This window comes from Ammospiza caudacuta, chromosome 12 (assembly GCF_027887145.1).
Source record: "Ammospiza caudacuta isolate bAmmCau1 chromosome 12, bAmmCau1.pri, whole genome shotgun sequence".
NCBI lineage: Eukaryota > Metazoa > Chordata > Aves > Passeriformes > Passerellidae > Ammospiza > Ammospiza caudacuta.
Window position 1 is genome coordinate 10,262,048 of NC_080604.1, and position 25,334 is coordinate 10,287,381.

Consider the following 25,334-nt stretch of genomic DNA (forward strand, 5'->3'; position numbering starts at 1 on the left):
TCAACACTTAAAGCAAAATATTTAAGATAGGAAAAAAAGAGACACTCAGGAGCTTTTTAACACACGCAAAAAGCTCCTGAGTCAATATGAAGGTGTTACACACAAACCCCCGAGCAGAAGCGGGAGTCACCCACTTCAATTCATGAGAGCAAAACAAAACAGTTTTGTTTAAGGCCACGTGGTCTCACTTGCCACTTGCTAGAAGCAACTTTACATAATGCACCTCCAAATTATGTGCACACACAACTCCCACAACCTGGAATCACGCCAGAACAACTGTCTACACAAAAACAGGGCTGAGAAGAAGTGAGCTATTCAAAACAGAGCAGAGGTCTGCGAGAATGTGCAGGGAATGATACCGAGTGTTACAGTGGGTCACAAGGCCTTGTCACACTGCTAACCCATAGACACCGCTCCCAGAGAGTGAATGGCATCTCTGTTCAAAACAATGACATTTTATTTACGCACACTGTACTGACACTGCCTAACAACTATTTACTGAGAACAGGTATTATATCATACATATGAAAAATTTAAATAGGACTCAGTCCACTAAATGACAAGCCAGAGATATAGCTGGGCATTCCCTTACCTCATCTGCACCAGGGCAGCTCTGTTTCACACACTCTACCACCTACATTGTGCTAGCAATTATTCTGCAATAAATACTTCACTCCACTCGTTTCCAAACCCCATGGGTTCTCCTATTCTGAACTCAAATTCTGTACAGGTACAACATCCATCTCACAACTTGTTGCACTCAGCAGACCTCTGTACATGCTGCAGAACTGAGTATGCAACCAAAGTAATGCCATAGCAAGTGTTTGATGATGAGAAAATTTCCTCTGCCTTTCAACTGTGAAAACGAACTAAAGGATAACAATTAAGTAGAAATTGCATTAATAAATGTAGGTATACATGGAAAAGGGACACAAGAATGTTTATAGAGTCATAAGACTTAAGAACTATACAAAAACTCAAAAAGATGAAATTCAGGAAAAAAATACCGGAATTGAATTTCTAGCATGGACGTAAATGGTTCCGCAGCAAATCACATCTGGCCGCTGCCGAGCCCAGCACTGAGGAGCAGCAGCGCTCTGACCGCGCAGCCACACGAGCCGCCCGCGCCTTCACCTGCGCGTCGCAGAGCCCGCGCTGCCCCCCTCACAGCCCGCCTCGCTCCGCACGGGTAACTCACTGCGCTCCCTGGGTGTTTCTTTCCACTTTACTTTCAGCCCGAGCCTCCCCCACTCCTCGCCCGAGGCGGAGGGAAGGGCCGAGAGCCGGCTCCGGGCCCGCCGAGGCAAACAGCAGCGGGGCACAGCCGGCCCGTGACAGCCGCCGCGGGGCTCAAAGCAGGCTCGGGGCACCGCGGCCCTTCCCTGGAAGCCGACGCTCGTGCGAGATTCGCCACTAAACAAACGCTGAAAGTTCTTCAAAAGCATAAACGAACAGAGGCACCCGAGAGGGAGCGGGTCGAGCGCCCGCCGAGCCCGGAGCCGCCCCCTCAGGGCCCCTCACGGGGCACGAGCGGCGCCCGCACCGAGCGGGGCAGCGCGGAGCTGCGGCCTCCGCTGCCCGGGGCATCCGGAGCGGGGCGAGGAGCTGGAGCAGGACCGGCCCCGTTCCAGCCAGCAGGAGCTGCCGGGAGTCCCCTCCCGACCCGCCGCTACCGCTCCGAGTCCCGTAAGGCGCGGCGGGTTCCCCCGGAGCGACCTCCGCTCGGCTCCGCCACCGCCGCCGGCTGCCCCAGGAGAGCCGAGCCCTAACAGCTCCGCTGGGCAGCGCCCACCCCAGGGACAGCACTCACCTTGCGCCCTCCGGCTCCTGCCCCGCTCCGGGCATGCGGCCGGCGGAGCTGCCGCCCCGGCCCGGCAGCGAGAAGGGGCTGCGGAGGGTGGGCACGGGAGCCGGCGGCAGCGGGCGGGACGCGGTCCGGGGGCTCCGGGCGGCTGTCACGGCAGGCGGAGGCAGGGGCTGGGTCTCTGTGTGTGTGCGCTCGCCTCGCCCCGCCGCCCGCCCCTCTCTCCGCCCTGCCCTCCCGGATCCTTTCCCGGCTCCAATCTGCTCCTCGGTTGTGTGTCCTGTCCTTCCTTTCCGCTCCGGGTCCCTTCTGCACGGCTCGCCCCGGCTGCTCGGGCCCACAGCAGCTGCGGCCGCAGCCCCGACCGGACTGACCCTCGCGCCTGCCGGTGCTCCGGGCTGCGCTGCCCCGGCCTCAGCCCCGGGCAAGGTGAAGGGAGCCAAGCTGGGGATGAGAACAGCGAAGGACCCAGACCGACCAGAGACAGGCAAAGGACATCGCGCCACGCTGATTGTCTCAAACGATATTAACAGCAAGTGACCAGGAGCCGGTCCCATTGGGTTAAAAACTTGGGGAAAATAGCGACAAATAATGTACCGGTGGCAACAAGCCACCTGTGTTTTGGACAAAATAGTAGTATGGAAATACACTCAAAAGCCCTATTGACCTGGAAAACCGTAGCAATGCAAAGATGTAAGTAGATGATGAGCACTTTAGATGAGGGACTCTTTCTAGTCTATGTTTGTACTGTGCCTGGTAAAGATCATCCTATTTTCTTGGACCGAAGTCAGTATAATAATAATAAATACTAACAATTACATCACTTAAAACAAATACAAATTCAAAAGACATGTAGGTGGTAGGTCTCTCACAGCAGTAGCATTGCCAACATAAAACAGCCAGTGGAAAAACACTAATAAAGGCACTCATCACATTTTGTAGCCCAGACCCAGAAACACTTGACAGCAGAACAAGTATTTAACTATGGCTTGGCCTTACTTTCTAAACCAACATCTTGTGACGAGATTTCCTCTCTCAGTTGTTTCTAATTGCTCAGGATAGGAATGTGGTATGGAAGAGACATATGGACATCAGACCTTGCTTTAAGTAAAGGTCTATAATTCCATGTCATTTCTGCAGGTTGGAATTCTACAGTATGTCTGAACTCCACACTGTATGAAAACATTCTGGAATGTCATATTTAAAGATACTGGTTTGTAAGGTGAATTATTTTTAAACTAAGGACAATTCAACTGGATAATAGCCATCAAGATGCCATAGTAGTTTTACATAATAATTTACAGCTGGAGTTTTTCTCTGCTCTTAAAGTAGCGATTCCCATAAATTACACAGGTGTGTGGAGACTTGGCACTTCGCTTGCCCTATGGCAAAGTCAGGGATTTATGTTTTAAACACCAGGTTATGGACAACACCTGGGCTCCCAGCAGCTTTGATATAATGAGCAGAAGGGAGAAACCTGTAAGGTTGCTCAATCTGATCATTTCTGATGGGTTCCCCAAACATTGACCCTTTGTCATAGCTGCAGCCAAGGTAAGTGGAAAACAGACATCCTGCCCCCTGCTTTGGCAGTGCCTGTTATAAAAGAGAGATGCACAGGATATAAGTGCATGTCCATTTTTCATCCAGGATTTACCACGCCTGTCATGGAAAGCAGCAGTTCCAGACCTCTGTTTTAAAGCTTAATTTGATACTTGTTATCAGGAAATGGGAAGAGACTCTGTTTAGAGACCTTTAACTTTTAGAGTATTTTATGTGTCCACAAAATTTCCAGTTACTTAGGATGTCAAAGTGAAATTGTTCTTTCAATGAAAGAACAATTAATTGATGTAACATTTTATAATTATATAACAAACTAGAATCTGCTCAAACACACCAACTAAAAGCATTGTCCAGGGAGTCTGAACACTTTAGTGTACACTAATTTGTATTTTCTGGGTTTAAAGACAATATATTATATAAAGTAATTTGTAATTGTGGTTTGTTCAGCATATTAAAATCACGGCGAGCATGGAATTTTCTTTAGTATGCAAAATATAAAATTCAACTGTTAACTATACAATCACTTCAGTCCCAAAACATTGTCTTAAAAACACAATGATATCTGACTGTTACACATTAAAAAAAAAATTAGCAAGCCAATTAAAGATTAAAAACATGAATATTCAAATAAATGTAGTGGTATTTCTCAGCTCTGGAGACAGTCTAAGCAAAGAGGGGGAAAACACAAATCCTGCCCTGTTTTCCTGATTCACTGTCACTGGCATTCACACTCCACCCTCAGTGAGCATTGTCCAACTCTTCAGCAAAGAGATGGTGACTTCCTTCCTAACACCTAAACACACCTTGGCAAGTTTGCAAAAGCTACAGTAAAGAGCAGACAGTTTCCTTTCTGTTGATGACTCACAGCTTTTATGGGTACATCCCTTCTATGAGACATTGCTAAAGACAAGTAGGTCTAATTCTATTCTCACTTTTAATTATTTTGAAATAAGTATGATGTAACTGACAGCAATTAAATCACTCTAGATTTTCATCAAAATTATCAAGGAGTCATTCTTGCAAACCAGGTTCTCATCAAGCAGGGCACTTGCAGAGGAGCAGCACCAAGGAGTGCTGTGGGGCTGAAACAGGCTCCTGCAGAGCCTGCCCCGAGGTGCCTCACACTTCACAGGTCTCTGTGGGGTGTTGTGAAGGAAATAAAACATTGCTTCGTGTCTGCCCCAAATCTGCCTCTTCCTCCTGCTGCAGTTCCTGCTGGGCCTCTGTTTCCCACCATGCCCCAGCAGCAGTTGATTTACTGCAGTGGTGCTGCAGCACTCCGAGACATCAACCAGTGCCCTGCAGTTCCATCACACAAATTATTGCAAAGCACCAAAGCTGCAACAATAATCTCTGACCAAACACACTGACTGCTCACAGAATCACCACTATGGCTCAAGACCAAGACATGAAGCCCTGTGCTCTGCCTTCAGTGACACCAGCCCACCTCCATTCCCAAGGGATGCATTTCCTGTACTTTATCCAGCTCCTACCCACTTCTCATGCAACATGAGGACAGTAACACTTGCTCATGGCCTGTATGTGACCAGTTGTGCACCTATACACAAAAATCTGTCTCATCCATGTCCCACTCCCATCATTAGTATCTGATTTCATAACCAGACCCATTGAGATTGGTTGAATCACCTGAGAAATAAAGCATTACTAAAAAGGGTGTGGCCACTGCCTTCCAGAAAGGCCTAAAGAACTGCCAAAAAACACTTTTATATCGTGATTATAGTTCTACAACTTGCACCAGAAATTTTTTTTACCAGACAGTCAGTTGCTGCCCTGAAAATATTCCTGGCACTGGCTTCCTCAACGTAAAATCCTTTTGGGAAATTTTTTCTTAAAAACACAATTTAGCTTGGCAACTATGTGGAAAATACATAAACAGCCCCATTCTCCAACTGTTTAATTTTCCCTTCTACCATGCAAGGCATCCAATTTGACAAGTTTAAGTCTCTGTAACTGAGTTAGAAATAATTTTAACCATGAAGAAGATGACTTCTGTTTTTAGGTTTGATCTGTATTTTTACTGTACTGGCAAAGGTAAGAAAGAACTCCTAGTTTGGAATATTGACTACTTCCAATAGCTACAATCAAAGACAAGCTCTAAAAGTTACTTTAGCTCAAAATGGAAAAAAGACTGTATCAGTTTCCCAAGTCCTTGGTACAATCCAGGGTTCTATGGCTGTTAAGATATGCAATATTGAAGAAATGGAAAAAATATTGTGTTCCTAGGAAAATGAATTATGATGATCAATAGCAAGTATTTTAGGTTGAGTAAATCTCATCATAAACCTGACTGGTTCTTACAAAAATTCAAAGCAAGTTTTGTGAGCAATTTGATGTTGGTTTACAGTTAAAGGGTTAACACAGAACATGCACAAGGAGCAGATGTCTCAGAGAGTTTAGAATTACATGAAACCACAGACACACACTTCCCCCATGGAGAAAAAAAGCCAAAATGATAGACTGCCACAAAACAAACTCACCTGACTCTTATAATGAACAAGACTGCCTCTCTACAAGCAGATTTTTTTGCACACCAGTAGCAGCTAAATAGTTAGAATTCCAACTAAATCAGCAGCCCAACAGGACAGCATTCTACACACTCACTCATGCTAGTTCAACCTGCCATCTATTGCCAAGGCCTGTGACCCTACCAGAGAACCTGGAAAAAAGTCTGAGTTTTGTAAATTGGCCTTCATTCCTTCAGTACAGCTTTAAGTCTTTTTATTAGCTGATGAAGAAATTTCTCCACATACTGTCTTCTTCTTGCATGGATTTTTACTATTATAACCACAAAGCCTATTATATTATAAATTACTATATGCACAGTTGAGAGAGCCACGATACACAAAGCATCACCACAGAGTTCCAGAAGGCTTTAAGCATCCACCCACACACAGTAACACCTCACCTCCTCAGAAGGCTTCAGGCACCCGCCCATGCAGAGTAACATCCCATCACTTCAGGAGCCTGCAAGGGTCTGCTCTTGTTCCTCAGCCCAGCCTTTTATCCCCTCCTGCTGATGCCCTGCACCTGTGTGCCCTCTGCTCCCTTTGGTGGTTGGGCAGTGCCCTGGGCACTCCCTGGCTCACTGCTGCCAGTGCTGCTCACCTGCTGCTCACAGCTGTGCCCACTGGGGATGATGAGGCTCAGCCACACCCCAATCACCACAAACTGTGCGCCTACAATAGCTAACATTATATCTAACATTATATCTAACATTATATCTAACATTATACCTAACATTATACCTAACGTTATATCTAACATTGTATCTAACATTATATTTAGATCCCCTTCATTTACCTGAGCAACATAAGGAATCAGAGTTGTTTCAAGGCTTACCCCTAAAATCACAGTTTGCAGGGTTCACTGACTGGAACAATGCTTTGAAATCAGCTGGATAAAAAAAACCCACATGTAAATCTTAAGTATTTATCACATCCTCTTTGACAAAGTCAATCCAAGTTATTACAGTTTTGTGGATAGGTTTCACCTGGCATGCAGAACAACCATGTACTGCTAGGAGACCTTCAGCGAAGATACAGGAAAAAATTACATAAAATCATATTAATGCAATTTTATTAAAAAATAAAATCTGACCCAGTCCATCCCATACAAAAGTTTTAGAAGTTAACATTTCTTAGATTTGCTCAACTATAACCCATCAGAAAGACCCATCAAAACAGCTGCTTCCCTCCCAGCTGCAGGGCATGAACAGCAGCCAGCAGGTCTGGCTGCTTGTGTGTTGTGTGCAACTGCACTCAAAGGGTGCAGGATAAAGTCACTGCACTTTTAAGCCATTTCTTTTTAATAGTATAACAAAAGCCCAATGAATGAAATGGAACAAAAATATTTTATTTTGGCATTTAACATCTAAATTAAAGTATGACAAAACATTATTTCTGAAAATGTCAGATGCATTCTATTTTCAACAGTTGATGTGTCCACGGACAGGTACAAATTATGGCAACAACTGTATATATATCCCATTCAAAATGCTGAATACACTGTCACATCTTGAGCCTTCAGCTTTCCAACGTTTTTTCACCCTCCCAGAAAATACACTATCAAATATCCAATGTCCACACACTTGAGTGTAGCAAAATTTAAGGGATCCTTTCACCATTACCATGATGTTTAGAATTTACTAAAGCTTGAAAACAGTAGTAAACTAACCTCTAGTATGTGTGTTAACATATCTTTAAAAAATAATTTTTACAAGGATTTTTGCTGCTATTCCCAGCATAAAGCAGTCTTTCCAACTCAGTACTATGTCCTTCCAGTATCTCAATATACACAGTATCTAACTGTTTTAGGAACTGTGGCTTTGTAAAAAAGCTATACTAAGTTAGATAAGTATTACTTCTCTTACTTTTGTAAACTTTAGGTGTGGGCCATCCTAATCTATATTTTCACTTAATTATGTTGTCTTTCTTCTGAGTACATAAAATATGCTGCTTCCACCTTAAGCTAAGAAGGAATAAAGGAATTTTTCTTCCCTCCACCCCTAGATGTGACTGTCATCTGCATAGACTTTTCATAATTAACAAGTAAGTGTTGCAAGATTGTACAGCAAATTTTGAACAAATAAAAAAAACATTAATGACAAGTGATTCTTTGTGCAACTACCTTCATCCCTTTTTAACACTCAGCTTTCTTAGAACTCAAAATGAAAACTTCATTTCATAATACTGATTCAGCCACTATATTTAATGGAACCGGGAAATCTTCCCAATCTTTAGCCCAGCATTACATAACAGTAAGTGAGCTGGGACTTCCAATGGATGAGAGCAGCATTACCTTCACCAGCTCACTGCTAAGAAATTGCCTCCTCCTCCTACTTCTCATGTTGTGCAGCTTTGGATTTCTATGCACAGCAGATCTTCAGCACACAGCACACCTTTCTGCCTTATTCAATCAAAACTCTTTCTTCAGGTAAAATAACAAGAATTGTACCAAATCATAGCTGGATATCGCTCATAGCTGGATTTAGTGGAGGAGCATTAACCTCTAAATGATTCCCTAGTGTGACCTTCAAGCAATGGGAAAACATGGACAATTTTACCTTCAATAAGGCTCAAGGCACAGCTTTAAAAAATCATCAGAGGCACAGATGATTCACTATGTGTGTAAAATTACCTAAACTTACTTAGATATTGCAAGTTTTGAAGTTTTCCAGGGAGTGTTCTTTGAAATTCAGAAAGCAGAGAGAATAAGGAGCATTTCACTACTGGACAAGGCCCTCCAGATCCAACACATGCTGATCCAAATGATCACAGAATTCCATATTACAATTGCAAAGCATGGCAGAGTTCTGCCATTAATTGTTAGACACATATAATTGTTACAGCACTTTCTAACTTCATCTGTGATAACAATCTCAAGAGTCCTGTGTTTGGAAATTCCAATAATTAAATATAAACTGACACATAGCAACCCAAAACAAAACAAAAACAACCCAAGAAAACAACCCGTGAGCTTGACAGCTACTCAGCCAAAATCATCACTTAATAGTTCCATCTCATGCTATTAAAATGGATAATAAAATGTAACAGTTAACAACATCTAATTCTCGTCTATTAAAACTAAGAGAATATTTGAGGTATTTGAGTTCTCCCTTAATTCTCTTAAAAGTAACCTCCTGCTAGTGGAATGTGAATTCAGGTTACATGAGCCAGAATTTGACTCTGTGACCAGGATGAGCAAAGGCACATTGGTGAGGTGTCCTTTAGTATTTGCTGTGCCCATACTTACTGTAATAGTGCCTGGAACTGCAGTTACAGAGATGCATTGAATTTCAGAAAAGCTGCTCCTGGGAAACAGGAGGGACATTCTGGATGAAGATTTACCCACCTGGTCACTGCAGGAAACAGGACATGCCTGCTCTGTGGCAGTAGATAAAAATGGCCAGTGGTAGTTTCTGCATTTTTCCTTAATATAACACTAGTGACAGCACACCATCTTAATCACTAAGTGATGATAAATAGTGTAAACTGCAAAATAATTCACTGGCTTCTGCTCACTGCTTGGTTCAACACAAAGTACTCCTGGCCTGTTAACTGCTGTCTTGGCTTGTTTTAGCCCAGGTGGTTTTGTAGCACCTGTCCTCAGATGATAATATCAACCCCCCATAAAGCTTAATCCTCTCATGGCTGAACAAACCTAGAATATCTTCAATATAAGATATGGTCTTCCTTCTTCCATCTCTTTATTCTTTACATCAGCCCTTCAGGAAGAAACAGGAAGCTTTGTTTCCATGGCATCACTCAGAACATGAGGACCTGTATTTCTGTCTATTACAGAACGATGCTCAGCCTCAGAATGGGGCTGTGTGTGAGTCACCACCACAGCCAGACTGCAGAGGAGACACAGGAGATCAATGCAGGGAAGGGAGACATGCACTGGAATGAAATACTGACACACATTAGCATCTGGGAAAAGGAGGCTGAGGAAGAGAGCTCAAACATTTTGAAAAGAAAATTATTTCTTCCGATGGAGAATTTCTTGATGTCACCTTTGGCATTTTATCTTGCTTCTGAAAAAATCCTGTTCTCATTCACTACAACACTCCTGTCATCAAGTACATCAGCACTTACAACTAGAGGCTGGACTACAAAATTTACTAAGGCTTAATGTTCCAAGCTATTTGATGTCCAGTTGCAAAGTTATTCCTAGCAAAAAATAGTAAATTTTGATTATAGCATCTGAACACATTGTAATATAATGACATTTAAATTATAACAGGAATTATTTTAAATGTATGCTCTTCTGGTTTTCCATGCTACATTTTTCAAATCATGAAAGAGTTTTTATAAAAATACCAACAGATTCAAGTTTACTGGCCACAAAAAATGGAATAATAGATCTTCTTCAGGGGCAGTTGGTTCCTTCAAGTAGATTTGGTGCTGAGACAGTGTGGTAGTTAAAGCACAAACAGAGGCTGTTGATAAAGTGGCAATGCATAACAATGTTGTCATGTATTATAAAGGAGCAATTGCCTGCAGTTCATCAGAGTGGATGTGGCAATGAAGTTCTGCTTTACATATTCCAGGCACTAAGAACTTTGTAGCAGTCATTACAGGAGGTTCTTCTTCCCCTATAAAAGGAAAAAAAAGTGAAGTTCATTAATTGAAACAGAGACTTTGTACTCAGTCAACATTTCAGAAACAATGCCAAGAAAACTTATGAAATTCCTCTGCACCACCTTGTCTTGCACTCCTGAGGCTGAGCTATCATGCTCAGCAAATGTTATCTAGAGGTACAACACTGATTTTCTTCCCAGGCAGAACTTCTTAGGGAAGACCTCATTAGTGAATGGACCTAATAAAGGTTTAGCTGTTGGTACTTCATCAAAATTAAACTGGTTTAAACTCCATGCTAAATATGATGATATATTTGAGAATCTTTACTTTGCAGACCAGTAGTCTGCTCAGGAACTGCACTGAAAGAAAGGATTATAAATAGGGGGATTTATGATTTTTATTCAAAAGATTATATCAAACTGGCCTTTTAAGGAAGAGAGGAAAGATGTTTTGAGATGCTAAATGTCAGAGCTATTCACATCTGCTCTGACCAAGTAAGAGGTAAAATAAGTAAAAAACGGAAATGTAGGGTGAATTCAGAGCAATCATTTGGATGTGTCTATCTCTCAGAACAAGAATAAAAGCTAAAAAATTCTATTTACTCCTCTCATTAGCATGCATATAAATATTAGGGCTGTAAATGCTTTGTATGTCTGGGATACTAAAGAAATTTAATGGGTTGCAGTCTAAAAGGCAGATGATGCTCAGTTCCAGTGCTCCCTCCTTTGTACCCTGTACAGGGCTGTGGTTTGGGGGAGAGTCAGGCAGGGTGGTGCTTTTGGATGAGGGCAGTAAATGGGAAAAAGGCAGAAATTGTGGTTTCTTGTGACACTGGAACATCAGCAAGAGCTCTAACGTTTAACCTCCACAGCTGGAACATGTTACCAAGGGGGTATGTGACTTGAGAATTAATTACTGGGAAGACTGCCTCTGTCTTCCTGTGCTCCCTGCAGCTGGGACACCCAGCTGACAGCTCAGCATTGAATCAGGAGGGGCACACTGGGAAAGCATTCTTCCAGGGAGGCCATACATTTTAAACTAGCATCCCACTCTCATTAGAACCTTTACAGAGATCATCTGTAATTTTTCCCACACATGTGAGAAAAGACCAAGTTAGAAGATGATAGGAAAGTAAAAAATATAGTTTTGTTTCTGAAAACAGAGTAATTGTGGCTTAATTCATTAATTAAAATAGTAAATCTGTATTTTTTTTCCACCTGAAGTTTTTTTCAGATTTTAACTATTTAGTCACATAGGCTATCTAACTGATAGGTGCAGTATCTGCCAATCACCATTTGTATTCTCTTCCTTCAAGATCATTCTGGCATCAAATATTAGTTATGAGTTATCTAAATAAGAATTAAAGGTTCATTTACCCAAGAGAAATGTCTAGTTAATGCACTGTCAACACTTATTCTAGAAAAAAGAAGAGCATACAACCATCAAAATGCAATATTCACCTGTTGTAGCTGCTTAAGGAAAATCTCAGCAGAGCACTTTTATAATATCAATACAATTGCTGGAACATTCCTCACTGAGCTAGTTGTGATGCCAGTTCAATATCCTGTAACTAGTAAGGTTAAATCAGTTTTTTATACAGCCTGAGGCAAAATTTACACCTTCTAACTGGAGGTATCTGAGCTGGGTATCTACTCTGGAGAGTGTCTTCCAAGCATTTAAATTACTCCATTGAAAGCCATTTGTTAATTCCCCAGCCCTGTATCTGTGGGAAGCCTGATGTCACCCTGAAACTTGAGTTAAGTACAGTACAGAGGATACCCCTGAAGGATCCAGTATGTGCTGGAGCCACACAGGATGCCAGGTTTAGATTTATGGCTGGCTGTGAGAATGCTGCACCCTATCACCCTCTGGATTACAGCACACAGCTGTCAGCTGAAATCCCAGCTGCCAAGGTCCCTGGAAGGAAGAAGCTATCTCTCCAAGAATAGGTCAATTAATGAGCAGTGACTTATTAATAGAATTTTAGTGAAATCTTATCTAGCTAAGACTTCCTCCACACACTGTAAGTTTAGGAAACAATTTTTCCAAAGTTACTATACCTATTTTTATTTTTTAGTTTTATATGATATTTTTATTTTATATATTATTTTTACTTTTATTTTATACTTTTAAATATTTTTAATTTTGTGTTTATTTTTACCATCTTTATACAATGTTCACCTTTCTCTGCAGCCTTTTATATGGCTCCTCACATATTATCTTACCTCTTTGGAGATGGCAGAAATATGCACAGTAACTGAATTTAAGTTTTGACACACTGCTGTATCTTACCTAAACCTGATGACGAAGAAACACTTCCTGTAATGGAAGATGTTTCCATTTGGTCTGTCAATAGTCCTTCCATTAAAGGTAAAGATAATTCAGATGAAGGGACAGATGAATCATAGATCCCAGAATCTCGAGGCATGTCTTTCAGGTTTGAAGCTTTAACAACATGTAGCAATGGCTGAAGGACAGAGCTGCCACCCCCTTGAATGTCCTGAGTTTCTATATCTTCTCCAAGGTTTAAGTGCTGAATGATACAGTGAGAGTCTGAATTCCCCACTGAAATGTTTAGATCTGTTTTCAGGTAAAAATCACCATCCATCACATGTTTATTCACCAAGTCATTTAAAACCAAGCCTGAATCAAATTTTTCCATGACAGGCTCTGAGTAGTGTAAAGAAGGAGGAGGGAAGGGAATGAATTGTTTCTCAAACCAGTCTGGTTCCTGATCAATGAACTGATGCATGTTGCAAATAGCAACATAAAGGGACCTCCCAGATTTGCTCCTGAAATAATTCCTTTTGCTGATGTTAACAGGAAACCCCTCTGAATCCTGCACACTGAGATCCCTGGAGTGTAAGTGTGAATAGAGCTGGGGGAGATTGTCCATGAGTTTGTATTTTGTGCTCAGATCCAGAATGGCAGGGATGTCCCCCTCACAGGAGTAATCAAAGTAAACTGCAATGAACTTGCAGAGGTCAGCTGAGTTCTGCTTGGCCTGACGAAGCTTCTCTGCCACTGTCAGCACAGCAAAGAGAAAGGGTTCTCCTTTTCCTGCATCTCTGGCTACTCCTCTGTGCTTCCAGTTCTTTTTTTCAACAAAGTATTTCATCCCTTTGGAACACACAATGATGATAAACTGTGACTCGTTTATTTTTTTAATAAGCCACTCCTTCTGATCTTCTTTACAGCTTTTCAGATCTTCCCACAAATCTAAAGCCACCTAAAAACAGGGAAAAAATATGATTAAGGTTTATGTATATAAACCCAAGTAGTTCCTTAAAAAAAACCACACATCCAAATGTGGATTTGATACATAGCAATATTTTTGGGGGAATAAAAAGAACATAGAAAATGTGGCTGGATCAAGTAAATTACAATTAACTTATCTAATCAAATTTGGTATCATCAATCTACAATAAACAGTTGTGCTTGCCTCAAACATTTACCATTGTATGTCTGGGTCCATAATGTGCTGAATGCAATGGAAGTAACAGAATCACAGGATTGCTTAGATTGAAGACCTTTAAGGTCAAGTCCAGCCATTCACCCAGCCCTGCCAAGTCTAGCACTAAACTGTGCCCCTAAGTGCCATATTCACTTATCATCCTTGCACATTAACCAAGTGTGATACCAAGAATTTTCATATCTAGACAGAAACATAATTAGTGCCTATAATATCAAGATCTTTCAGTTAGGATGCAAAACAACAGCCATTTTAGCTGATGAGAAAGCTCTGAAAACTTTTATCCTAGGAGTTGTTTTATTTTATACTTGGTCAAGCTTTCTGACCATTCTACATTATCTGAAATGTTTTTGTACACCAAGATGAGGGAGACAATGCTTTATCTCACAGGAGGAATGAGTAGTAGGATGAGAGAAAAAAACAGATGTAAAAAACTTGCATAATAGACACACATCAAAACCACTTATAAAAATCTTCTTTGAAGCATTTTTCCAGGGAACAACAATTTCTGCTCTGCTGCGTCACCCACAGCAGAGTGGAAAACTCTGCCCCATCAGAAGACAGAGTAGGTGAATGCCCAGAACACAAGGACTCCTGAAAACTGCTGCCACACAGTTGGCTGCAGGAAGAAAGTGATCCTGCCTGAGGTGCTGGTCAGCTGGACTGGAGATCATTGTCAGCTCCTTCCAAACAGCTCTGCCCTGGGGAGGACAGGTCATTTTACTGCTGCCTGGGAGATGCAGGTAGTTTTGTGTCTGGTTTTGTTTCTGTTCTTCAAAATCCTGTGTGGCCTGCTATTTGTGAGAATGCATTTTTATTATGGACAAGATATTATTTTAAATGGTTATTAAATGCCATTGTTTTTATCCTTTGAGAAAACATTCCAATTCCAAATGAAAAATACTTGTGCAACCCTTATGTTATGCACTGAGCATCACTTTTTATATTAAACTCCACAGCTTTAATAACAATATGTATTATTTCTATACATAGGTAATATCAATATTTTGTTATATCAATTTTGTGTGCTGTCCAAGGCCATATATTCCATGGTTAGAGCAGTAAGGCTCATCTCAACACTACTCAAAAGAGGAGCAGTGTAGTGGGGCTAAAGTACATCTCTAAAAGGAGTTTCAAGTAAGTTAGTTATAAAATAGTACATCCAGAACTATTTTAAGCAGATGAAAAAGCTGTGACCATCCCCAGCAAGCACGAGGCCTCAGCTGTGTTTCTGTGTTTGGTCACCAGAGAGCAGAGTTGCTGTAATGAAACCCAGCTCCAGCTCAGCCCAGTCACATCCCAGGGGTGGGGGAAATGCAGCACAAAGAGACCAGCAACTGTCCTGCCTTTTCCAGCTGAAAAGTGAACAACTGGTCACATATTGATTCCATTTCAGACAGCAGTACGAGATTCTAGGCCTGCTCATTCAAAGTAGCAATTGAAATGTCTCTCTCATACCATTCAAACAAAAACAAGAAAAAAAAGAGCTGCTGATTTCACAGTATTAATGGAACAGAAGGGAAGCAAAACAATAAAAATCAGTAAGTACATGCTGTCAACAAGTAATCCTAATAATGCAGTTTTTGCTCTATGAGCAGAAGTCTTAATAGATTCAACTTCTTTTATATTACAATTCAAAACACACTTAGGAACACCAAGGTATATCAAGTAGACAACAATACCTCTTTGTGGCTGCTGACTGTAAAGATGTAAGGCCTACTGAACAGAAAAAGCACTTAATTCAAAGCAAGCTAAACATGGCTGAATCAAAGTCCTGAAATCATCTTCAATTATTCTGTTGGTTTGGGTTGTTTTGGTTTCTTTACACTGGATAAAATCTCTTCATTTCCCCAAGTAAAGAAAATTCATACAGCCTAAATTTAGAAAAATAACAGAAGTTGTCTCTGTGCAAAGGAGTGACTGAAACACCGACTTTTCAAGCACAGGATTTTGGGAGTGCTGTTTCAATTAAGGAAAAGTTGGTCACATATGAAATGTTGAGTTTACCTCACAGCCACAGAAGTCCTGAAGAAAATAAGCAAAGCACTGGATGACATTAATGTGTTTCTGGCAGTCCTTGCTGGAGTAGCAGATGAACACTTTTGGCCGGGGCCGAAGCCTTTCCACGTGGAGACCTGCAGCATATGCTGAAGATTCTGAGCTCTCCTCATCCAGATGGGAATATATATTTTCTAAAGTGCAAGAGAAAAGGAAGTTCATTGTTTTGTTTTGGGTTTTTATTACTTTTGTAGGCTTTTTACTAATGCATCCAGTAATGTTTGGGTTTTTTCCTAAAGATTTTCCTCTCCTTTCCAATCTAGGAAAAAGAAAAGTTGTACACACTGTTTATCCAGCTTAAGATTTGCTGCATGTGAAATACACTTTCAAAGTTAAATGTGCAGTTATTTCTGCCCAAGTCAGAAAACACAAGGAAGGTTTATTTTATAGATGGAATGAAGTTGTTTCACCTTTATTCAATCTCAACAATCTTCACATCTCTGTTCAAACCCTATAAGCCTAAAAGATGTATCATCTTCAAGAGTTTCCTGTCTAACAAAGTCTCTTGTTAAAAAAACCCAAACCACAACATAAGTCAGGTAAGAATATTCAACTCCAAATATTCAACTTTCAGGATATCCTACAAGATTTCTCTAGTGTATATATACACACCCGTGTTTGGACATGAATTTGACATTAATTTGAATTAAGATATGATTAATTTAAACCAAAATAGCTATTAGTGTTTATTTCTTTGCATAGACCCTTTTATGCTGGAGCATAACAGTCTGGCCTTATGCCAGACTAATTCAATCTAGTTCTACAGCTGATTAAACTAATTTGGAATAAAGTATGAGTATTTCAAAATACAAATATCCATCCAGGGATTCAATTCAGAACAATTCATCAGGAATAACTATTCTGGAACAACTCTCTCTGCAGACAAATCCTCAGAGATTTGTCTGGGTTTTTTGTTGGAACTATGCTAGCTGTGAGCAAAGGGGATAACTACAGAAGACCAGAAGGTAAAAGGATTTAACCCAGCTGGCATATAGCACTTGCAGTATATCTCAGTGCCAAAATTCAGGTGGATAATACAGATATGTGAGGTTTGGAGAAGTAATCACTTTTTCCATTATTCATGAAACCACATGATTCTTTAAATTCAATATAAAAAGCCAAGGTATTTTTAACATTTAAATGTATAAAGTGTTGCTTGCCAGCTCCTGGATACTGAGGAGAAGTCAGCAAGGAGGAATGGAATATAAGAACATCTGCAAGCAGAGCTCATAGTAAATTTAGGAAGATGGCTTAGATTGAAAGGTAAAGGCAACTTCCAGGAAAGTGAGCAAATCTGGAATAGCAGCTGTGGAGAGTATTCCAGACAGCACTGTGAATTGTATTGCCATCACAAGGCTTTGCTTTCCTTCTGATTTAAAATAAATATGAATTAGATATTTCGGAGTAAAATAAGAGAATGTTTGAAACATTCCCATTTACAAATCTGTTTGTAATCTACATGGTCACATGGTACTCTCTCAAAGAAAAAGAAAAATGAAATAAAAAGTATTTTCCAATATTGCTTTTGTTGTCTCCTTTCTACAGGGAAGTCTTGATTCAATACTGTCTAGGCAACCAATTACCATCAAGCACTGATTTAGAATTTGCTACAGGTTTCAGCACAAAAAAGCTGAGGGGAGGAAGGACAGATAACAGAAAAGCAAGCTTTTCAGAGAAAGCTATTTCTGGAGTCAGCCTATCAGTGAGGACACTTTTGGTTCCAAAAGCACATCTGTCAGTGGCACTGCCCTGAGTGCAGGCTCCCACCTTGCTGCTTCTTGCGGCACATGACGGTGAAGAGCGTGGCAAAGGCAGAGATGACAACCAAGGGCACTGTGATGGCAATGGCTCTGATGGGGCCAGCCCAGGGGGAGTGCACTGCAAAAGAAAGCACAATTAGCCACATGCAAATCAGCTGCATTACAACTATCCAAACAAATCTTCACACTGGGAATGCAAAACTGCTGCAGTACTCTATGATCAGGTAATTGTCCAAGATACAGGATATCAAATATGCTCAAATATCATGTTCTGCTCCATTTCAAATTAGGTTTTATGGCAGTTGCCCCACTGACACAGTGACTCCCAATTGTGCAACTCACACCAGCCCCAGGAGAACAGCCCTGTGGCAAATAGTTTGGCTGAGATTTGCAGTGGCCATTTGGACCTGACCTGTTTTGTTCCAGGGTGCTGAACCTGCCCCTTAGAAAGAATTGCCTTCCTGCAGAGCTCACCCTGAGCAATGTGCATTAGGATTCAGTGCATTTTATCCACTGCCTCCATCTGTGGCTGTTTTGAGGTGCAGTTGCACTCTGAAATCCCTGTTTAGCTTCTCAACAACAGGTCTGACCCAGAGGACCTGACAGGTTCTCCTGACTGCTGGGTTTGGTACCAGGCCTGAAGGACACAGGTGATGTGTTCAGGCTGCTCCCACAGTTTCATTGCAGTATTTCCACACTATTGCACTCTCTGCTGTATGCAGTTAATGTTATCATTCCTTATATCCACATATACAATTAAAGCCACTTTTCCACAAAGATTTCCAATGATGGATTGATCTAAACTCCACTAAATACAAATGCACAGAGATGCACATGTGTATGCTCAAGTGTGCATCTCTTTTTTCATTAGGTCAAAAAAGCACAGCACAATTATCTCAATAATCTAGATCATGGCAAACAGACAAAGTCAGACAGAGATTTAATTCCAACATAATTAAAACTGAATCCAAATTAGTACATTAAATATTGTTTAAAAAACAGAATTCATACCTGGTTTTAGTGCATAGTGCATTGTTTTCCTTGTTGTATTAGTGTCATCAACCAGCTTGAAAAAGTAAAAGATTAATTTTATTTTTTGCAATATGAAAATAACTGTAACAGCTTTTATGACCAAATGTGAATAAAGGTACTGTTCAAATAGTTAAAAATAAAAAGCAGCACAAACTAGTATAATAAAAATTGACCAAGAATGAGAATTCCAATTAAAAAAAAATAAAAACTGAAGTCCAGGAATTATGCAGGCCCACAACTTCAGTTTAAGGCACAAAATGCTGTGCACTCATGGAAGCAAAGCTATGGAAGAAAGGTCAAGAGCATTCTGATGCCTGGAGATTCTAGCCTTTGTATTTTTATGCATTCATGCTGTACCACATTAGTGCATAACTAAACTCCATATGAAGTGCTAATTAACTGTCCTCACATTCTGGTTAGACAAACCCTCTGGGGCAGTGATCCAAGGACACCCTACAGCCTCAGGCCCCAAAAGGTATAACAAAAGTGAATTGAGGGGGAGCAAACTGGGGGAATTTGACTTCATTACCTGAAGCTGTAATTGAAGGATTAAGCCCTGATATGTAAATGGACCAAACTTATATCTGTCTGAAAAAACTCCTGACCACCATCCCTTTTGGGTTAGCCCCGCCCTTAATATACCAGAAGGCCCTTCATTAAATATCTCTGCTTTTATTCTTCTAACTTTGTCTGGCCTCTGTTTCTAGGTAAGCCCAAAAAAGGCATCATTCTAGATAATTTACTTGCCCAAGCTACTTCAGTAGGGATACCTGGAGTTCAATTCTACCAGTGTGATTTGAAACATTTTAATTTTATTCCATTTTCCCATTAACACATTCACTTAGGTGTGCTACACAAGACTGTTTAGAAATGTTACCTCAATGATATAATCCCCTGGAGACACATTCTGAAGAACACAACTTGTAGTGTCTGTGTTCTGCTCCTACATAAAGAAAGAATACTTTGCAAGCAATTCACATACTTTGAAAACCTAATAAAGAATTCACATTGATGTAGAAATAGGCAGTGCACTTTGTATTAACACACCTCAGAACTCAGTCTGCCCATTCACAGATACAATTGTCTGCCTGCAGAACTGACTTGTGTTATCCAGGCCCAATGGAGTCCCCAAGCCTGGCTGTGACTGATGAGTGCTATCACAGCACAACTGTTATTTACAAATAGCTCCAAATGGTTTTACAATTTTAAAACTGATACTATTTTATATTAAGTTTTTAAAGTTTCTGTAAAACCTTAGAACACCTCATATTAACAGGTGCTGTGTTTTGAAGAGCTACAAAACTCAGCCACGTACCTGTCTGCAGGTCTTTTGCTTAAACAGTCCTTCATGCTTCAGTTTGTAGTGAAGAAAGTAGGACCTAAACCCAAAGTTGTGAGGGGCATGATCAAAGGACACTTGCATGTTAAAACCTTGCTGGGTAACATTCACATTCCTTGGCTTCCAGTCTGTCAGAGGAGATATTCATGAATTGCAAAATGACTCTTCAAGTACAGAAACTTTTTAAAAGATTAATATATAGAAATATTACATTTTACTTACAAGGTTTGCAGACAAGGTTTTCTGGCTGTAGCAACAATTCACATGCTACAAATACAGAGAAAAGACATTAATTATACAGTATCAAACTGCTATGCTATTTAAACAGAAAAAGAAGAAGGGCCAAAGTATGGAGTTCATAATTTTGAGAACTCTCACTTCTTTCCCAGACTCTAATATGCCTGGACTAAATGCATTTTGCAAACTCGACTCCTTTGTTATTATTTCAAGTCCCTTCTCATCTTTATATGAGAAACACAGATCCATTCATTTGAACATCACATTTCTTAGTGAGACAGAAGGGAAAACACCAGGCACAGCACATCAGGAGAGGAAGTTAAAACTAGTCTTAAATGTATTTAGTCAGAATAAGTAAGTATGCTGAGCACTACTACCAATGGTACAGTGGTCTGTGTTAACAGACAGACTTGAAAAGCAAGTTTTATATGGAAAAAAACCCTTAGCAAGACAAATATCAACAGTTCACTCCAAAGGGTACTTGCAGTTTCTCACCATACTGTGTGAGCACTGGGGAGCTTATTCAAATTTCTTCTCTCCACCTCCAGCGAGAATTGCTAAGTAATTGCAGAAACCCAACTTGATGTACTGCTGTCTAATTTTAGATGTCCTCCTCCACATCTGTCTTTGGATAGCTGTTGTTAAATTGTAATCTCAAAGGAAAAAAACAACCTGCCCTTCTTCACAATGTCCAGAGAGGAGCAAACCATCTTCAGGAGCTACCTGAGAACCACAGGAACAATCCTGCTCCAGGCAAACCTGAGATAATCTCAGGCCTAGCTGACACTTCTCTTCTGGCTGCTGCCTAACACTTATGATCACACACCACAGATTTATCTATGGCATGCAAATTATTTCTGCTTAACACCCAGATCTTCCCTCCACAACAGTGTCAGTAACTACTTAACCCAGACTCACCCAACATCATCACCCACTACATTCCTTTGCTGGGAAAACCAAAACACTGAGGGGAGGCTCACTGAAGAGATGATAGGCAATACTATACAAAATGCAACACTACAATATATGCAACACCATATTATGTGCAATACTTACATCTAGTTCTGAAGAAAAATGGGTGATAATTACTTTCATTTTTAATGGAAGGAAAAGGAACAATCTTTACAAAGTAATCTGTTTCAAACTTCAAGTTTACAAAGGGCTGAGATTCCATTCCCTACAAAAAGACAAGATTGCACATATTTTAAAATCAATAATCATAGCTGAAAGTATTTTTCAAAACAAGCCCACAATTTTGCAATCAAAGGCTGAAATTTATACATTAAGAATCCTTTTTCTACCCCTCTATTCCAAACTGACATGGGGAATCTCAATCCATAGTTGGATGCAGACTATTACAGATGTGCATTTGCACTCCATGTACAAAATGGCAGTTCCCAGCTTCAGAAAAGTTTCTATCAAAAGGAAAAAGATCTGTCTCTAAAGCAACAACTATCATTAATTTCACCAATAATACTTTTGGGAACCAACCAGCTCTTTTACAAGGGCATGGAGCAATAGGACAAGAGGGAATGGCTTCAAACTGACAGAGTGAAGGGTTAAATTAGAGATTGGGAAGAATATCTAATATCCTCCAGTGTGAAGGAAGAGAGGCCCTGGCACAAGTTGCCCAGAGAAGCTGTGAATGCCCCATCCCTCCAAGTGTCCAGGCCAGGCTGGATGGGGCTTGGAGCACCCTGGGATGGTAGGAGGTGTCCCTGCCCATGGAACCTTTAATGACCCAAACCATTCTAGGATGATAAACTCCTTCAAGACTACTCAAAGTCAAACAAGACAAACTTCTCTTGAAACAAAGCACTTACTGTTCGTTTAAAACTGGGGCTGAGCTGCTTTGGATCTTTTAAAACCATCTGCTGGCATTGTCTTCCCTCTGACTTTAACTCCTCAAGTATTACTCGAAATCCCTTCAGGTATTCAATCCCTACAAACAGCAGGGCATTTCAACAGAAGGTTAATATTTCAAAATGCATCATGTGGTATTTAATGCAATTTGAATATATTTAATTTGTTTTTAAGAATAAACCTTATCAGTCATATGAAACATGTTTGTATTTAATAGCTGTTGCTGTATGTCAGTTCTGCATATTCCATCTTGCCTATCTAGAGTTCAGTCTTTGGCCAAGGCTACAATCACTGCACACTTGTGTAATGCTTGGAACAGAGGGGCCCATGTCTCATCAGGGGCTTCCAAATTACCACTGCAATCTTAAGTTATCAGTACCTTCTTCACTTTCAGAAATACTTCACAGTTACTTCGCATTTCCATTTTACAATCAAATATAACATTGTGGTAAATTATAGAAATAGTCCTTTATAAATTTTACTATCATCTCTGAGACTACCAGATTAAAATGGTAACAATTGTTTCAACTTCTTTAGTTCTAGTACAGTAAGGGCTAACAGAAAACTTGACTTAAATGGAATGGAATTTATTCCAGTGCATGTATACTTCCAGTTATTCATAAGTGCTGCCAGAACTACACCCATTTTGTTCAAGTTACTCTACTGCAACTTAACACAGTGTCTTTACAATGTTCTCATCAGAGAATTACTTCATGATATGACTAAACTGAGTCACAGTGATGTGAGCATCCCAGGAAAATGCCAGTGTTACCCTGTGACAGTTTTGTGGCTCGGGTATCAAAGGCACTGCTCAGCTCTTTCACTCTCACTACTCCAGCTAATTGCATTTCTTCAACAGCATTACACATATTTATCAATGACACAGACACAGCTTTTGTAAGCTAAATGCTACATAAATCAAAATGGACTCAGTTTATGCTGTGCTTGTCAGCCCAAAAAATAAAATTCCAAATGTATCATTTTACACCACCTCCTCTGGTTCACTGGTTTTCACAGGTTTGTGTGTTTTGCTTAATCTTACATAATTTTGTAGAAGATAAAGTGTTGCCAAATGTGTTCTTAGCATTCATGGAACAAAAGCACTATTTGTCCTTACACAAAGACCCTGAAAGTGCCCAGTTCCCAGGTTACCCAAGATTCTGAACTGCAGTTCTGTCCTCAAGCTCTCCAAAGGATTTACCTCTGGTGATCACAAGGAAGAACACCAGGCTTTGTTTCCCATGGATGTTTAATTCTGCAGCTGAGGATTACCAAATGCCTTCAACTGCACAGTTCTGCAGAATTCAGTGGAATTCTCACATATTTTTTAAAGCCCAGAAATAAGTTTCTCAGTGGAAATGGATTTCTGCGCATCCTCAATTTTGGACACTACTGCTCTAGTGGGCAACAAGGTACTTCCAGTGGCACTGAAGTAATTGAGGAATACTCTTAATCACCAGACCTGGCAAGGAAACACATTGAAGTCTGTATAGCTGTGATTAGATAATGTTTTCCACCTGTAAGACAATCTGCATCTTAAAAACCCTTTAAGTGTATCAGGAACTAAATTCAATGTCACTGAAATGCACCAAAGCCTTAGGGCAGAAAATTAAATCAGGGACAGTTTCACAGTTCTGAAGAGCAGGAATTCACTAAGCTGGGATAGTAAAAAGCTGTGTATGACTGCAGAGAACATCCCAGTTTTAAGGGTGTTTTTGAAGCAAACCAGAAAAAAAAATCTTTGCAAAGATGTTAAGAATTCCTTTCTTCTTAGGCAGTTTGCATCAATGACTCCAAGCATAATTTAATTATTTGATTTAATACCTATGAGCATGAAGTTATTACCAAACCCCTGCTCAATGACTCCATCTCCCTCTAGAACTTACCAATGGCATTTGCTGTCCAAAGGATCATCACAGCCACCTGCTCCTGGCATGCAAACTGACTGATAGTGATGTTCTGCACATCTCCAATCACGTGTCTGCCCACTGAACTCAGGTAAGGAGTGCAGTCTAAAAACATGGACAAAGAAACACTTCAGGAAAAACATTCTAGCTGACATAGATCCCCTAACATGTCTTCAAGCCTGAGCAAAGTAAAAGTACCAGTGCATTATTTTCTACAAGGACTACAAATCATATCTAGATTAAGTTTTTGTCTCAGGACCCAAAACCCCTCAAAACCTCACAAATCACTGAGCATGATCACTTTCCCTGTTGCCAACCCAGAGTTCACAGGACTCCCAAGGGTGTTACCAGTTCCTACCACCAGTGTAACCTGTCCCCCATCACAGCACTGGGACTCCCAAAAGAGAACAACTTTTCCTTCTAGCTGTCCTAAATACTATAGGCTGCCATTAATTTTCTTCATGTACAGTGTCCAAAGCTAGAGGATGTTGGTCAAGGATCAGGCACATCTGAGAACAATAAACCATGAGAACTTGAGAACTGCTCAAGAAGTGCTTTTAGCCACGATCCTGCTTGATCCTGACCACAAAGAACCTGCTGCTTAAATCCATCTCCTATCTGCCTTCCATTCTGCAGCCACAGCCCTACAGACCACTTAGCTGCCACTGCCTTCACTCAGGACTGGTTTTGTCTTGCTATCCTCACAAAATACAGTTTATTCCCTAAAATTACACTGCCACAGCTTTAGCTTTAATCAAGAAAACAAAACATAAACAAAAGATTCCTGAGTTTGTTGTTGAACTTGTTCTTTTTAAAAGAAGAAAACAACCCCAAATTTTATTCCTTTTAAAGCTTTACAATATTTAGGCTCATATTTTGTGGCAGGAAGAGAAGCAGCAGGTAGGGAATTCACTAGTTCTGGAGCAGAGTATACATGAAGATGGGTGTGCAAAAACAAACATTCTGTTTCTGGACTAGTGAAAGTAACAAAATCCAGAAGAAAATGATCAGCAGGTTGTATATTACTGACTGATGATTAATTAAAAAACTGACTTAATTTATATGCTATGTATTCATCTATAGAGAACTTGTAGAAAGGAAACATGAAAAATCAAGTGCTATGATACACCAGTACAGGAAATTTGATTTTAATTCAGAGGTGTGATCTTAAAGGCAAGGAAAGAAAAATTATTAACTGTAAA

General features: G+C 40.5%; 2 protein-coding genes across 2 annotated transcripts in view; both read right to left on the reverse strand.

The window, feature by feature from the left end:
* The window catches only part of ARHGEF3 (Rho guanine nucleotide exchange factor 3), a 112,991-nt gene extending 106,641 nt beyond the window's left edge, over positions 1–6,350 (reverse strand). The window contains exon 1 of the mRNA XM_058812690.1: positions 6,291–6,350. The gene's annotated coding sequence lies outside the window, so the exon portion shown is untranslated. The remainder of the gene's footprint in view (positions 1–6,290) is intronic.
* A 731-nt stretch (positions 6,351–7,081) lies between these two features.
* The window catches only part of IL17RD (interleukin 17 receptor D), a 43,071-nt gene continuing 24,818 nt past the window's right edge, over positions 7,082–25,334 (reverse strand). Inside the window, exons 3-13 of the mRNA XM_058812915.1 lie at positions 24,112–24,237; positions 22,186–22,304; positions 21,419–21,539; positions 20,348–20,392; positions 20,102–20,253; positions 19,664–19,729; positions 18,766–18,820; positions 17,762–17,872; positions 15,944–16,128; positions 12,757–13,693; positions 7,082–10,478 (exon numbers count right to left, since the gene is read on the reverse strand). Of these exons, the coding sequence (XP_058668898.1) occupies positions 10,363–10,478; positions 12,757–13,693; positions 15,944–16,128; positions 17,762–17,872; positions 18,766–18,820; positions 19,664–19,729; positions 20,102–20,253; positions 20,348–20,392; positions 21,419–21,539; positions 22,186–22,304; positions 24,112–24,237 (2,033 nt within the window). The 3' untranslated portion in view covers positions 7,082–10,362. The remainder of the gene's footprint in view (positions 10,479–12,756; positions 13,694–15,943; positions 16,129–17,761; positions 17,873–18,765; positions 18,821–19,663; positions 19,730–20,101; positions 20,254–20,347; positions 20,393–21,418; positions 21,540–22,185; positions 22,305–24,111; positions 24,238–25,334) is intronic.